General features: G+C 46.3%; 1 protein-coding gene across 2 annotated transcripts in view; it reads right to left on the bottom strand.

The window, feature by feature from the left end:
- The window catches only part of SIL1 (SIL1 nucleotide exchange factor), a 55,538-nt gene that overhangs the window by 17,345 nt on the left and 23,275 nt on the right, over positions 1-14,918 (bottom strand). For both annotated transcript variants that reach the window (XM_083730550.1, XM_083730551.1), the window contains 2 exons: positions 11,015-11,206; positions 8,677-8,798 (listed from right to left, as the gene is read on the bottom strand). In XM_083730550.1, the coding sequence (XP_083586676.1) occupies positions 8,677-8,798; positions 11,015-11,206 (314 nt within the window). The remainder of the gene's footprint in view (positions 1-8,676; positions 8,799-11,014; positions 11,207-14,918) is intronic.

Below are 14,918 nucleotides of genomic sequence, written 5' to 3' on the forward strand. Positions count from 1 at the left end.
AAGCATCCTTAGCAATGGTGCTGCCTGCTGAGCCAACACCTTAAAGCTGCCTCTGTGTTTTGTTTTCTAACTTTGTATTTGGATTTGATATCCCGCTTTATCACTACCCTAAGGAGTCTCAAAGCGGCTCACAATCTCCTTTCCCTTCCTCCCCCACAACAAACACTCTGTGAGGTGAGTGGGGCTGAGAGACTTCAGAGAAGTGTGACCAGCCCAAGGTCACCCAGCAGCTGCAGGTGGAGGAGCGGAGACGCGAACCCGGTTCACCAGATTACGAGTCCACTGCTCTTAACCACTACACCACACTGGCTCACTTCCTTTAGGAGTGTCTGATTGACTTATTTTTTTAAGAAAGCTAAGTATCTTGTGTCCCTGCTAGCACTTAACTGTTGGAGGTATGCGGGGGGCAGGGAATTATGATTGCTGGTGTTGCTATTTGTATTTGATCGATTTAAGCCGGTTTTTCTTAAGAGCTGGTCCAGCACAGGAGAGGGTTCCCCAGTCCTGCTCTGTTGTCTATTAAAAAGTTGGAAACCTGCACAGAATACTGCAAGTGGCACTACAGTCCCCATCATCCCTCACTACTGGTCTTGCCAACAAGGGATGATGAGAGTTGTAGTCCAAAGCCACTTCCGCCCTTCGGAGAAGGTGGAGTTGTGGGCTTCACAGCCCCACCATGCGTGCGGCGGCTGGAACCCAGCCCTGCACCATTGGGGGGATTCCTGGCCGCATCACCTCCTGGCCAGCCAATCAGCTGGCTCTGGGGGTGTGGCCTGCCTTATTTAAAGCAGGACGTGGCCGGGGTTCTCCCTCTTTGACGCCTTCCAGCTTTTTCCACCCTCCCGCCCTATAAGGTTTTCGTTCCTTGACCTTGCTATGGACCTTGGCTGGTTGCTGTTGAGGGGCCTGGTAGGAATTTTTCCACTTGGCAAACTGGCACCAGCCACTTGGTTTTTGCCTACCTCACAGCAAATCGTCACAACTTTCTTGGTATTGGTGGTTCGGCATTGGTATTGTTCTGTAGATGGAAGTGGGGAGGTAGCGCCATCACCTATTGAAGGGTAGTCCGTTAAAGGATTTCGGGGGGTGTGGCCCTGTCTGAAGCCTAGGGAGGTGAAGCCTAAGGAACACCCCCTATCGGTGACCCCGGGGGAGTTCCTAGTTGATGCGCATCGGCAGGACTCTCCCTACTGGTGGTTAACCCTTCCCGGACTTCAAGCGGATGGGCTGAAGTCGAATATACAGTGATACCTCGGGTTAAGTACTTAATTCGTTCCGGAGGTCCGTTCTTACCCGGAAACTGTTCTTAACCTGAAGCACCACTTTAGCTAATAGGGCCTCCCGCTTCCGCCACGCTGCCGGAGCACAATTTCTGTTCTCATCCTGAAGCAAAGTTCTTAACCCGAGGTATTATTTCAGGGTTAGCGGAGTCTGTAACCTGAAGTGTCTGTAACCTGAAGTGTATGTAACCCGAGGTACCACTGTAATAGGTTAGGACCAATGCCTAAGCCAATACTGCTCATCACCTGTAACCAATAAAGTTGTGGCCTTATTTAGCCCATTAACCTTAATAATTGTGTCATGTGTCATTATTTCCACCGGGGGGGGGGGGGGGACTCGCCACACAAACTAGAGCTGGAGACTCTCGATTGGGAAACACTGGATTAAAGGAACTCAACACCCCAGCCTCCCCGGCTTCAGCATCAAACCTGAACAATGCCCGCTTTTAGGGTCCCCTCCTACTCTGCCATTCACCTCAGGTCTTCCTCCCCATCTCAACACGCATTTTGAGTGATTATACCTCCTTCCCAGAAACCCTCCAGCCTTCAGACGCCGCCTGCATTTATTTCTACCCGAGTTTTACAAATGGGCTTTAGAAATGAAATACTGCCGACATTTTCCGGCCTCGGAATCGTTTTGTGAATGGGATAATAATGAGCGTGTTTGATCGAATGTAGAGGGGCGGAGGAGGCTTATGGCTCTTATGAGTATAGCAGGACGGCCAGCTGAGCACAGCATGGGTTTGAGCCTTCTCCCTTCTCCACGCCCCCCCCCCCAGCAAGGTGTGATGCGGCTTGTTTGTAAAGTAGTTCCTTTTGTTCTCCGCCGAGGATGACTCTCTTCTGGTACGGAGGCCTGCCCCCGGCAACTGTTGCCATGGTTTTTACACTTCAGAGGGGAGGCTGCGCCACGCAGCAGCTGTTATTTACGTGGCAGTGGCTATGAAAAATGGTCAAGGAAGCCAGGAGCCCCCGCTATTTTTCACGTTGGATCCTGCTGCCTCCCTCCTGATCCGCGCCAAATTAAAAGTTGTACCGCAGAGAAGTCGGTCGATGTGCACTGGGGAGTCGACGTTTCCTAAGAGGGAAGGGAAGCCTTTGCCCGAAGGGAATGCATATGAGAAGCAATGCTTTTCAAGGAAAATCCACTTTTCAGACAATCCTTCCCCCCATACAGTACCGTATTTTTCGCTCTATAAGACGCCCCAGGCCACAAGACGCACCTAGTTTTTGGAGGAGGAAAACAAGAAAAAAAATATTCTGAATCTCAGAAGCCAGAACAGCAAGAGGGATCGCTGCTTTCACTTCTGGGATAGCTGCACAGCCTGCATTCACTCCATAAGACGCACACACATTTCCCCTTACTTTTTAGGAGGGAAAAAGAGAGTCTTATGGAGCAAAAAATATGGTCTATACAGTGCTATTTTTCTAGCAAAAGAGGTGCCGGAACTCACCATGAACACCACCCTTGTTCTCTTAGAATAGGGACGTGGGTGGCACTGTGGTCTAAACCACCGAGACTCTTGGGCTTGCCACTCAGAAGGTCGGCAGTTCGAATCCCCATGACGGGGATTTTTACCTTTTACCTTTCTCTTAGAATGGCAATAGTGCCCACCTGAGAGGTGCCCGAACTATCTGAGAAGAAGGCCAAGGTTCACAAGAGACCCATTAAAACATGACTCCATGCCAGCCTCAAATGGGAGCGGGTAAGAAGAGAAGAGAAACCAGGCCAGGCCTTAGCAGCACCGAAGCGTTCTCCCCAGGACGCAAGCCTGGGCTTTAAAAAAATGTTTAGGGGTACTCTTATTTTGACTCAAGAAAATCACCATTTTATAGTTCAAATCAGGGGAAATAAATACAGTAAACTGACAAAAGTACGAAGAACATGCATTACTCATTTTGAAATGCTGCCCCTCAATGAGACAAAACTTTCATCAGTAAAACGCCACACATCCACATTCCACACTGCTTCACACATTAAACGCCCGCTTCCGTCTGAGGCTTAGGAAACGCCGGGAAAGGAAATGAAGCCGCCATCAGGGGTAGCAATGAAACAAACAATTCACCATGCTAGAGAAGAAACTAATTTAAAAAACAAACAAAAAAAACCCAGTTTCTTCTCCTGTTAGATTCACAAAATGTTTAGGGGTATTGCGTACCCTTGTGTCCCCCCCCCCCCGAAAAAAAGCACTGGCAGTATGTATGGAGGTCCTGGGCTGTCCAGATGACATTGGCCTCACTGATGTGGTCCAAAGAAAAGCAGACCAAGACGTTTGGCACCAACTTGGCTGCAGGACTTGTCAGAAGGAAGGGACTTGAGGACTCCACTCCAGACTTGGAAGGAAAGTTGGAAGATGCCATCCAACCATCTTAGGGACTCCACTCCAGACTTGTGTAGGGTTTACTCTTTAGCCTTTTCTTCTCCTGAAGATATCGCTGAAGGCAGCGGAGGTTTAGGGTCAGTTTTCCTTCTCCTAGATGGGCTCTGTCAGGAGTGCTTACAGGAGCCGGGCACTGTGACCAGTAGGGCTTCGCAGGACTGGGGCCTTCCTAAGTTTGTTCTGGAGAGGCAAGGCACGGCTGCACAGGTGAGGCCACTTGGTAACTCACTGCAGCTGGTGGCTAGAGCCGGGAAGGGATATAAGGTCAGCATTTCCCTTCGGCTCTTTGCCACAGCAACACGTTTCCTGCCTTGACTTTGTGACTCTTTGCTTCTCAATCCTCAGACCCTTGACTTCGTGACTCTTTGCTTCTCGACCCTCAGACCCTTGACTTTGTGACTCTTTGCTTCTCGACCCTCAGACCCTTGACTTTGTGACTCCTTGCTTCTCTACCCTTGGACCCTTGACTTTGTGACTCCTTGCTTCTTGACCCTCAGACCCTTGACTTTGTGACTCCTTGCTTCTTGACCCTCAGACCCTTGACTTTGTGACTCCTTGCTTCTTGGCCCTCGGACCCTTGACTTTGTGACTCCTTGCTTCTTGGCCCTCGGACCCTTGACTTTGTGACTCCTTGCTTCTTGGCCCTCGGACCCTTGACTTTGTGACTCCTTGCTTCTCTACCCTTGGACCCTTGACTTTGTGACTCCTTGCTTCTCTACCCTTGGACCCTTGACTTCGTGACTCCTTGCTTCTCTACCCTCGGACCCTTGACTTTGTGACTCCTTGCTTCTTGACCCTCAGACCCTTGACTTTGTGACTCCTTGCTTCTTGACCCTCAGACCCTTGACTTTGTGACTCCTTGCTTCTTGACCCTCAGACCCTTGACTTTGTGACTCCTTGCTTCTTGACGCTCAGACCCTTGACTTCGTGACTCCCTGTTTCCTGACCCTCGGACCACTGGCTTCTGGACTCTTGTTTCTGCTCCCACACTGCCATCTTGCCCCCGGTCCCGACATCCTCAGCCAGGACTTCGATTGCCCACAGACCGGACGATGACAGGCTCCCTTTCCTGCTTGACAAGCCCCACCTGCCCCTCACTTCCCTTTATTTACAGCTATGTACAAAGAAATGCAGATCCCGGATGTGTTACAGGGTCTCTCCGCCCCACAGAAGGCAGGCCGCATACACTGAGGTGTTTAACCCTGTAGGCTCAGGTTCTCCTCACAACAGCATGTGCAGAAACTGCCTTCTTGACTAGTGGTCTCTTCCACTCAATCCTCCAGAGCCCGTCTTTGCATGCAGGGGAAGCCCCTAACTCATTGAGAGTTTGAGACCTGTCAGCTATCCTCACCTGGGTTAGCTGGCCAGTCAAAGCTGTTTCCCGGGACGTGGCCACTGCAGCACACTGACAGCTTCAAGGACCCACAAGTGAAAGCAGAGGGCAGGTGGGGACTGAAGGTGGACAACGTGTTGCCCATCGGAAGTACAGCCTCCAATGCCCCATATACCATAATAAATTGGTTAAACCTTTAAGGTGCCACAAAGCTCCTTGCTGCTTTTGCTTCGGAAAACAGCTACTCCTTTAGAAATTATAAGCACTTGTTAAGCGGCTAAATGAATTGGAATACTCTATGGATAGCTAAAGAAAACAACCAGTACATTTCTTTAAATTTTAAGGTGCATAAAAAGCTTCACTCCCACATAGATGAGTCACAGCCAGGCTCTTATTCTCCTGCAAATTCATGGCAGAGCCATGAAGATGAAGAAAGCAACTCCTTGCTATAGATCCCAAATAGGTAAGGGTAAAGGGACCCCTGACCATTAGGTCCAGTCGTGGCCGACTCTGGGGTTGTGGTGCTCATCTCGCTTTATTGGCCGAGGGAGCCAGCCTACAGCTTCCGGGTCATGTGGCCAGCATGACTAAGCCGCTTCTGGTGAACCAGAGCAGCACATGGAAATGCCGTTTACCTTCCCACCGTAGCGGTACATATTTATCTACTTGCACTCTGACGTGCTTTCAAACTGCTAGGTTGGCAGGAGCAGGGACCGAGCAACGGGAGCTCACCCTGTCATGGGGATTCGAACCGCCAACCTTCTGATCGGCAAGTCCTAGGCTCTGTGGTTTAACCCACAGCGTCACCCACGTCCCTTTATATCCCGAATAAAAAGGGGCAATTCCAGCCAGGGGATTCAACGTTCAGATAGTCTGCAGGCTTTAAACCATAGATCTAATTCCTGTGATGGAAACAGTTGAGGCTGTACCTGGAAACCAACAAGACAATGCTTTGACAAGACAAGTGTGGCGAGTGATGGGGCACCACTCAGGAGCAGAGCATGCAGAAGGGACCATTTAAAATCTTTTCTTCAGTTAAAAACATTGCAGGCAACAGAGCCAGCAAAGGCCTGTTGGTCCAAGGAATGGGTAGGCAAACTAAGGCCCGGGGACCGGATCTAGCCCAATGGCCTTCTAAATCCGGCCCGCGGATTTAGCGTGTTTTTACATGAGTAGAATGTGTCCTTTTATTTAAAATGAATCTCTGGGTTATTTGTGGGTCCTGCCTGGTGTTTTTACATGAGCAGAATGTGTGATTTTATTTAAAATGCATCTGTGGGTTATTCGTGGGACATAGGAATTCGTTCATTTTTATTTTTTTTAGTCCGGCCTCCCACAAGGTCTGAGGGACAGTGAACTGGCCCCCTCCTGAAAAAGTTTGCTGACCCCTGGACTCCAAGGTATTGGGAGAAACCCCATCCACCACAGAAAACACAATGCTGGTCTAGATGGACCAATTAAAGTTCATCGGCAAGTTTGCTTTCAAGGCAAGATGCCACCAGAAGTGCCACAAAAGAGAGATACTGGTTTCAAGCACAGCCAAGTTATTTTCTTTGTTCTGCTGCTGTTGTCACCTCTGCTGCTGCCATTCAGCTGATCACTCTAGGGGTTGCTTTTCCCACCGCGGCCAACGTGCTGCGTCTTGAACAACAAAGCCACATGACACATCCCGAACTTCCTCCTCGTAGAACGGCATAATAAACAGCTTTTATTTGCTTGTTTAGGGCACTAGTTGTCTGCGTTTTTCTTTCATGATAACCACACACTAAGCACATCACGGTTTTAAGTATACACACAGCCTCTAGAAATCTGGATTCAGGCATTCAAAGAAAAATTCATGCCGTGATAGAGAACCTTCACTAGTTTTTTTTAAAAAACACAACCACATCAATATTATTTGGACTTATTTGGCTTCTACAGAGGCTTATTACTGTTGCTACCATTCAAATACGTTATGGGAAAGGCAAAGGAAAAATGGACAAATATCGATGCTGTGGGGGAAACAGTGCTTGAATCACACAGCAAGAACCAGGACCGGCCCAACCTTGAGGCAAGGTGAGGCAATTGCCTCAGACGGCAAGATCCTGGCCTTTGGCTTAGAATCAGTTTGATTCCCTCCCCCCCTTTCTTTTTCCTTTCTCCTCCTGTGAAGAAGCTGCATCTTAATGTTTTAATGTTGTATTTTAATCTTGCTTTTTAAGTTGTATTTTAATCAACTTATTTTTATTATTGGTTGTTAACCGCCCTGTGCCCAGTCTTGGCTGGGGAGGGCGGGGTATAAATAAAATGTATTATTAAGATCCACAGGGGGAGTAGATCCCAACGTCTGTCTTTCTTCTCTCCCTTCCACACTTGTTCCTGCTGTAGATCTTCCCTAGCAGAGAGGGGGACAACATTTTGGGGTCAACACCAGGTTCCAAAATGTATTAGGCCTGCCCTGGCCAGAACCATGAATTCACGTGGATTGAATACCATATTTTTCGCTCTATAAGACACCCCAGAACACAAGACGCACCTAGTTTTTGGAGGAGGAAAACAAGAAAAAAAAAAATTCTGAATCTCAGAAGCCAGAACAGCAAGAGGGATCGCTGCGCAGTGAAAGCAGCAATTCCTCTTGCTGTTCTGGCTTCTGTGATAGCTGCGCAGACTGTATTCACCCCATAAGACGCACACACATTTCCCCTTACTTTTTAGGAGGGAAAAAGTGAGTCTTATAGAGCAAAAAATACGGTAATGGAGCAGAAAACAGTTTCATGGATTCAATCCTCTACACTGATGAGCCCACAATTTGGCTTACATTTGCCATTACTTTGGGTACATGACATGAATTTCAGCCATTTTCAAGGCAGTTCACAAAGGCTGCAACCCTATACATGCAATTACCTGGTAATAAGTCCCACCGAACTCAGAAGGACTTATTTCCAAGTAGATTTATGCATAAGAGTACGCTGTAAATCAATAAGGCTTGCGTTTCTTTCCACTGCCCAGTACTTAATTTCTCTATTGATTTTTTTTTTTTTAAAAAAAAGCATTTCTGGCAGGTGTGAAGGTTGTTTAGTAGCCGAAAGAATTGCAGCAGCACGGAAAATTTTCCTTATACCATAAATAGCGCTAATGAAGTCCCAGGCCGAAAGCAAAGGATTCTGGAACAAAAAGCTTCAAATGAAATTGAAGAATAAAATGGACAGGAAGTGTCTTAATATTGCCTTTGGCGGCATTACCTTGCTACAGAATGCAGACTAGCCTCTCAGACACGTAATGCCACAGGAAGTCACACAAGTACCGATGATATTTAGTAAGTGGGAGCTTATCGGGGGCTAATAAATAACAGATCCTAAAGGGCTCAGGTAGAAGGTCAACAATACTCACAACCACTTTGAACCATGGCTTACGTGCCACTACAGTGTGGAGCAACAGCAATCTATTCCCACCAACTGGTATCAGTGGGCATGTTTGTTATTCATTCATTCATCTAAACACATTTATTCAAATTATTATTATTCAAAAGTTACAATACAGCTTTGTCCACTGCCATAATGCCACAGAGCGATCACGCCAATCCTCAATCCCTCATCACTGCCATGTTGGATTGCCAAATACCCTCGATAGGAACCCAGCTACTGATCTGGTTTACTAGCCGTTTTCAATTCATATTTATTATTGTATCCACACAGATACTCACCTGGACAGTGCAGCTCCTAGGACGAAGGACGCATATTCCTTCACCAACGGCTCCGTGCTGTTCAGCGCATTAATCAAAAGCTGGAGGCCCCCGATGGAAAGCAAATCTTTTGCATTGTCCACCTATAAAATATGTTGTTCCACATTCAAGCAACGATTTGTGCATTTACACGTAAGGGTGGGTGTTGACTTTTCTATTCAGAATTTACACACGAAGTACAACAATCACGATCAAAACCTGATCCATCCACTTAAAAAAGATTAAAGGCAAAGCGAAAGCCTCTTGCCTTGAATCGTATGATGCCGTCTCGCTACAGGAACATCACATTCGAATTCTGAAGATACAATAATACAAGATACAAAGGGATCCAGAGTGTTGCTTTGCAGAAAAGCTCCTTTCATTTACTGAAAGGATCAATACCCAGCAGTATCTACCACCAAGGAAAGGGTGGGAGGTGATTTTTGCCCATTCCCCTGCAACCCCCCCACACTTCTAAAGGGTCTCTCAACTAGAAGCTGTGGGGGGAGCAGGGAGCAACAAAAAAACCCACATCTACACTACCATTCCTCCAGCAGAAGTTTCCTGTGAGCAGAGTTCCACTCAAAGGAACTCTGGACCCAATCCTGTCACAATCATCAAATACAGAAGGAATCACTGAAAACCAAAACATGATTAGCTTACTGAAAGCTTCCCCAGACTGAAAGGAACGACGCTATCAAAGAAAGATGAAAATTTATTTCTCTAGGAGACTATAGTTGGGAGCCTGAGGAGTTCTGTGTCTCTTACCAGTACAAAATGTTTTAGATTTTAATTTAACAGGCAGGGTTAGAGAGTCAGAAATACTCAGGGACTGGCAATAAGCATTTGTATTATTGACTAGAAACTCATCAACCAGAACAAATGAGGTGGAAAGAGGACTTGAGATATTGATCGTAAGATGACTGAGCCAACAGTGTGACACGCTAACTAAGGCTGGGCATTTTAGCCATGACAAATGCCGGCAGGCCTGTCTAAGAAGAACAGGGAGGGAGCAGGAGAGGCCATATATGAACCACTTTGTCCAGATTGCTCAGGTTCAAGAAGGTTGCATTCCAGCTAAACAAAGTGCAAAGGATCAGAACTAAAATGATAGCTGGAGTTGAGAATTTATCCTGAACAGAGAACTTGGGTCAGCTCAGCATAGGAAAGGCCGATGGTAGGCTAGCAGTCTACAAAACCTACAAGAGGAATGAATGCACAAGGGAAATTTAAGCTAGGTTATAGCCTAGGTATGGGAAGTGGGTGGCGCTGTGGGTTAAACCACAGAGCTTAGGACTTGCCGATCAGAAGGTCGGCGGTTCGAATCCCCGCAACAGGGTGAGCTCCCGTTGCTCAGTCCCTGCTCCTGCCAACCTAGCAGTTCGGAAGCACGTCAAAGTACAAGTAGATAAATAGGTACCACTCCGGCAGGAAGGTAAACGGCGTTTCCGTGTGCTGCTCTGGTTCTCCAGAAGTGGTTTAGTCATGTTGGCCACATGACCCGGGAGCTGTACGCCGGCTCCCTTGGCCAATAAAGCGAGATGAGCTGGACCTAATGGTCAGGGGTCCCTTTGCCAGGGTACAAGAATCAACAGAACCCTCTTTTGGTTTCCCTTTTCAAATTCCTCATATATTCTGCCTAAGGCACACCAGCGAAAATTCACTTTGCATTCTGCTCTCGGGGAAATTCTTGCAGCACCACCAGCGTTAACTCATACATGTTTACCTAGATTTAAGGCCCATAGATTTTAGTGCAATTTGCTGTTGACTAAGTGCGCTTAGGACTGCAGTCCTAAACGAACACTGCTCTGGAAGACTTTCCTTTTGGGCAAACAAGGAACCCATGATTAATTTATAAAAGGACGGATGCCAAGGCCCAGAGCAGCCTAAAAGCTGTACCATGTAAGCCAAAAGCGTCTCCTCAAGCCTGGGAGAATCCAGTGGCAACGTCACTTTCCAAATTACTTTATGCGTCCCAGGTGATAAGCCCTGGCACTTGAAAACAAACAAAGGACAACAATGAATTCTGGCACGCCCTGGCACAAAATAAAGACTCTTCATTATTGTGTTCAATGAAGACTTGGCATCTAATAATGTCACGTTCCAAATGTTTACAATCCACTTACACAATTTCACACACGACAGTGTTTACACCCAAACACTTACAACTGTGTTCATCTGTCTAGGTAAAATGCCTTGTGAGAAGAAGCCGGGTGCCACAATTCTGCAACATCTGGTACTGCAAGAAATCTATTTTTACGATTCCACGTTCCCGGAACATTGCACACCAGCTGCCAATGTTTATTTTAAAAAATCTTACCTGATGAACGTAGTATTCGAGATCATGAAGTGCTGTTATTTTCTCCTCCAGCGTCGAAGTGGAACTGTTGAATTTGTTGATTAATTTAAACATAATTTCAAAGTCTGTTTCTAGTTGCAGGTTGAGCTCTCTGAACTCTTCCTTAAGTTTTTCAATGGGACGGAACCTTCTCCTGACATCTTCCTGATGAGCCTTGGAATCAAGGGGAAAACAAACCGAAATAGCACACACCAAAATCAAAACACCGCCAACGTTAATTATTTTGTTTGTGTTTAGGTATATATGAGTAACCTCTGTTAATTCAGAGAAAAACAAGAGGCCATGTATAATTTTATGCATGTTAAAGATGCAACTAGATAGTCTAAGGGACAAAACAAGATGGAAGATATGTGACTGGATCTTAGGTAAAGGTAAAGGGACCCCTGACCATTAGGTCCAGTCGTGACTGACTCTGGGGTTGCGGTGCTCATCTCGCTTTATTGGACGAGGGAGCCGGCGTACAGCTTCCGGGTCATGTGGCCAGCATGACTAAGCCGCTTCTGGCGAACCAGAGCAGCGCACAGAAACGCCATTTACTTTCCCGACAGAGTGGTACCTATTTTTCTACTTGCACTTTGATGTGCTTTCAAACTGCTAGGTTGGTAGGAACAGGGACTGGGCAACAGGAGCTCACTCCGTCGCGGGGATTCGAACCGCTGACCTTCTGATCGGCAAGCCCTAGGCTCTGTGGTTTAACCCACAGCGCCACCCGCATCCCTGACTGGATCTTACGGTTGTTTTAAACTTAAAAGCAGCTGTGGGGAGGCAGGTTGCATTAATTCTTCTGACCTCCCACTGCTTCCCATTATTCTCTCCAAAGCTGCACTTAGACCCTGTGGTCTACACCTTGGCTCACAGGAGCTGAGCTGCGGTATTGAACAAGTCTCATCTGTCGCACTGCTCACATACGAGTAGACCGCGACTTAAATATTCAACAGCACCTGCAACAGGTGATATTAAACATATGAATTAGTTTTAAGACAGGAGCCTCAAGAGAAGGAAAATGACTTTCTCCAAGTTCAAAGTCAAGCAGCTGCCAGAATGCAGTAAAAAGACAAGAAATGTGATTTGCAAACAGCAAGCAACACTCCTCATTATTTACTAATTATGTTTTCTTTAGATTCTATTTGCGGCTCTTACAAGATAGTTAATTAAAAATGCTTAACAGATTAGGTTACCCAACAGACATCAGAAAGGGAAATTAGGTGCTCTCCTGTGAAATCTCGTCACTCACACACAGCTCCTGGAAATCAAACCCGACAAAATGTCTTTTCCCTAAAAGCCGGCTGGGACTTCCTCCAAACTTTCACACACAAGAGGCTGGAGACTATTCCCAATACATTTTTAACTGACAATTTCCAGCAACGTCATCTTTAACCCTAAGCATTCAGGGAATAATTGAGCTTCATATTAATGAGTATTAATGGGCCAAGGCGAAAGGGCTGCATTGCAGCTTCCAATTTTTTGCAATTTAAGAGCCTCTTCCTAAAATGAAAAAATATAAGGTTCAAGAGCCCCACTTAAAGAGCCAAAAAAACCTTCCATGAGACTAAAATACCTTTCGACGTCACAGCCAGGCCCCAAAGCACTGAAAAATGATAATGAATTCCTAAGGAACCTACTTTTAATTGGCAGCTGTGGATCATTTTGCTAATGTTTTGTAGCAAGGGAACTGAAAATTAACCTCCATTCCCTACGGGCGGGGGGGGGGGGGATTTTTGGCATTCCTAGACATTGCTGAACTAAAATGTCAGTCTCCCACGGCCATTGGCCATGCTGGCTGGAGCAGATGAGAGTGAGGAATCTCAACATCTTTTTCCACGTGTGGCGGACTTGTAAAAAAAAGTGGCAGACTTTCGGGAAATGATACATAATGAATTGAAGAAGATGGTGAGGAAGAAGTCATTCCCCCCAAAAGCTTGAAGCATTTCTTTTGAGAATAATAGGCACAGGGGTCCCCCCAAAATTGGTTAAACTACTTAGGTTTGCTCCTTCCACAGCCAGAATTCTGTATGCACAGAAATGGAAAGAAATTCCATCAAAAGAGGGGTGGATTTTGAAATTATTGGACAATGTGGAGATGGCAAAAATGTGAGACAAAGAAGAAGAAAAGAATGGAGCCCCTTTTTGAATTATCTGAGGAAAATATCATAGTAAAATGAAATCATAGGCAGGGCTTGAAATATAAGCAAAGGAATGAGAATGATAAAGGAATGTAATGTAGGATATATGTTTTAGAGAAATATTACATTCATGGCAGCAGATTTGAATAGAAACATCATGGAAGTAAGGATGTGAAGTCAAAAGCCTTAAGGGAATATTGTATTGAAATTGAATTGGTTAAATTGTTTGAGAGCTAATAAAAAAAATATGAAAAAAGGAGTCTCAACAACATCTGGAGGATCAGAGGTTAACCACTTCTGCTCTAGATTGTTAAGTACCTCCCTCAGTTTACGAGGTCGAATCAGCTGAACTGGAAGCAGCCTATCAAAATGATGAAAAAAACCAGCACCTCTTGCCATGCAAACTGGAGTATTCCATCACTCAGGACTGGTTTTCTGGCAAATCATGGATAATTACTAGAAAGGTTAGGATAGACCAAGTAAAACAATGTCAAGGGACGAGGGTGGCGCTGTGGGTTAAACCACAGAGCCTAGGACTTGCCGATCAGAAGGTCGGCGGTTCGAATCCCTGCGGCGGGGTGCGCTCCCGTTGCTCAGTCCCTGCTCCTGCCAACCTAGCAGTTCGAAAGCACGTCAAAGTGCAAGTAGATAAATAGGTACCACTCTGGCGGGAAGGTAAATGGTGTTTCCGCGCCCTGCTCTGGTTCGCCAGAAGCAGATTAGTCATGTTGGCCACATGACCCGGAAGCTGTACGCCGGCTCCCTCAGCCAATAAAGCGAGATGAGCGCTGCAACCCCAGAATCGGTCACGACTGGACCTAATGGTCAGGGGTCCCTTTTTAAAACAATGTCATCACTGTCTCTCTTAAGACCACTCTTATGATTTGCCTCAAGTGCTGTGTTAGAAACTCACGATACACAAGCTAAGTGCCAAATGGCTCTTTAAACCAAGGTTACAGTTGCCAAAACAGAATATCTAGTTTGTTTATTTATTTAGTTTATTTATTTATTGTATACCGCCCTATAAGCGGAGGTCTCAGGGTGTTGCTGTTTGGGGGCAAGGCAGCTCTAAAGTCTTATTTTTCAAATGATGGACTGGCCATGATTGATTATCAGTTAAACATCTGCACCAGAGTCCCACCAGCACCTTGGCAGGGAAGCTGAAGCTTTGATGAGGGAAATGAAAAGCTCCCGTGAGAAAGCGTTTCCTGTTGTGGTTTGCTGGATACTGTCCACGTTTCTTTTCTTTTCCCCCCTAAATCCTCTTTAATCTGTTCAGTTTTGTACACATTGCTTTCATCTGAAACACAGCTGAATACAGCTATAGGTTACCATCAAAGTGTTAAGTTCTCCTAATTGGCAGCTTACGCTGTTGTAGAAATTATTGAATTTATGGAACAGAAACCAAAATGTGTGTGAGAAAATCTGAGCAAGTGAAAGCGGTGTTTGCAAGAGAACCACGGGAGAAGGGCTGAACGAACATGTAAAGGTAGAGGGATCCCTGACCATTAGGTCCAGTCATGACCGACTCTGGGGTTGCGACGCTCATCTCGCTTTATTGGCCGAGGGAGCCAACGTACAGCTTCCGGGTCATGAGGCCAGCATGACAAAGCCGCTTCTGGCGAACCAGAGCAGCGCACGGAAACACCGTTTACCTTCCCGCCAGAGTGGTACCTATTTATCTACTTGCACTGGTGTGCTTTCGAACTGCTAGGTTGGCAGGAGCAGGGACTGAGCAACGG

The sequence above is a fragment of the Podarcis gaigeae genome, assembly GCF_964106915.1.
Source record: "Podarcis gaigeae genome assembly, chromosome: 3".
NCBI lineage: Eukaryota > Metazoa > Chordata > Lepidosauria > Squamata > Lacertidae > Podarcis > Podarcis gaigeae.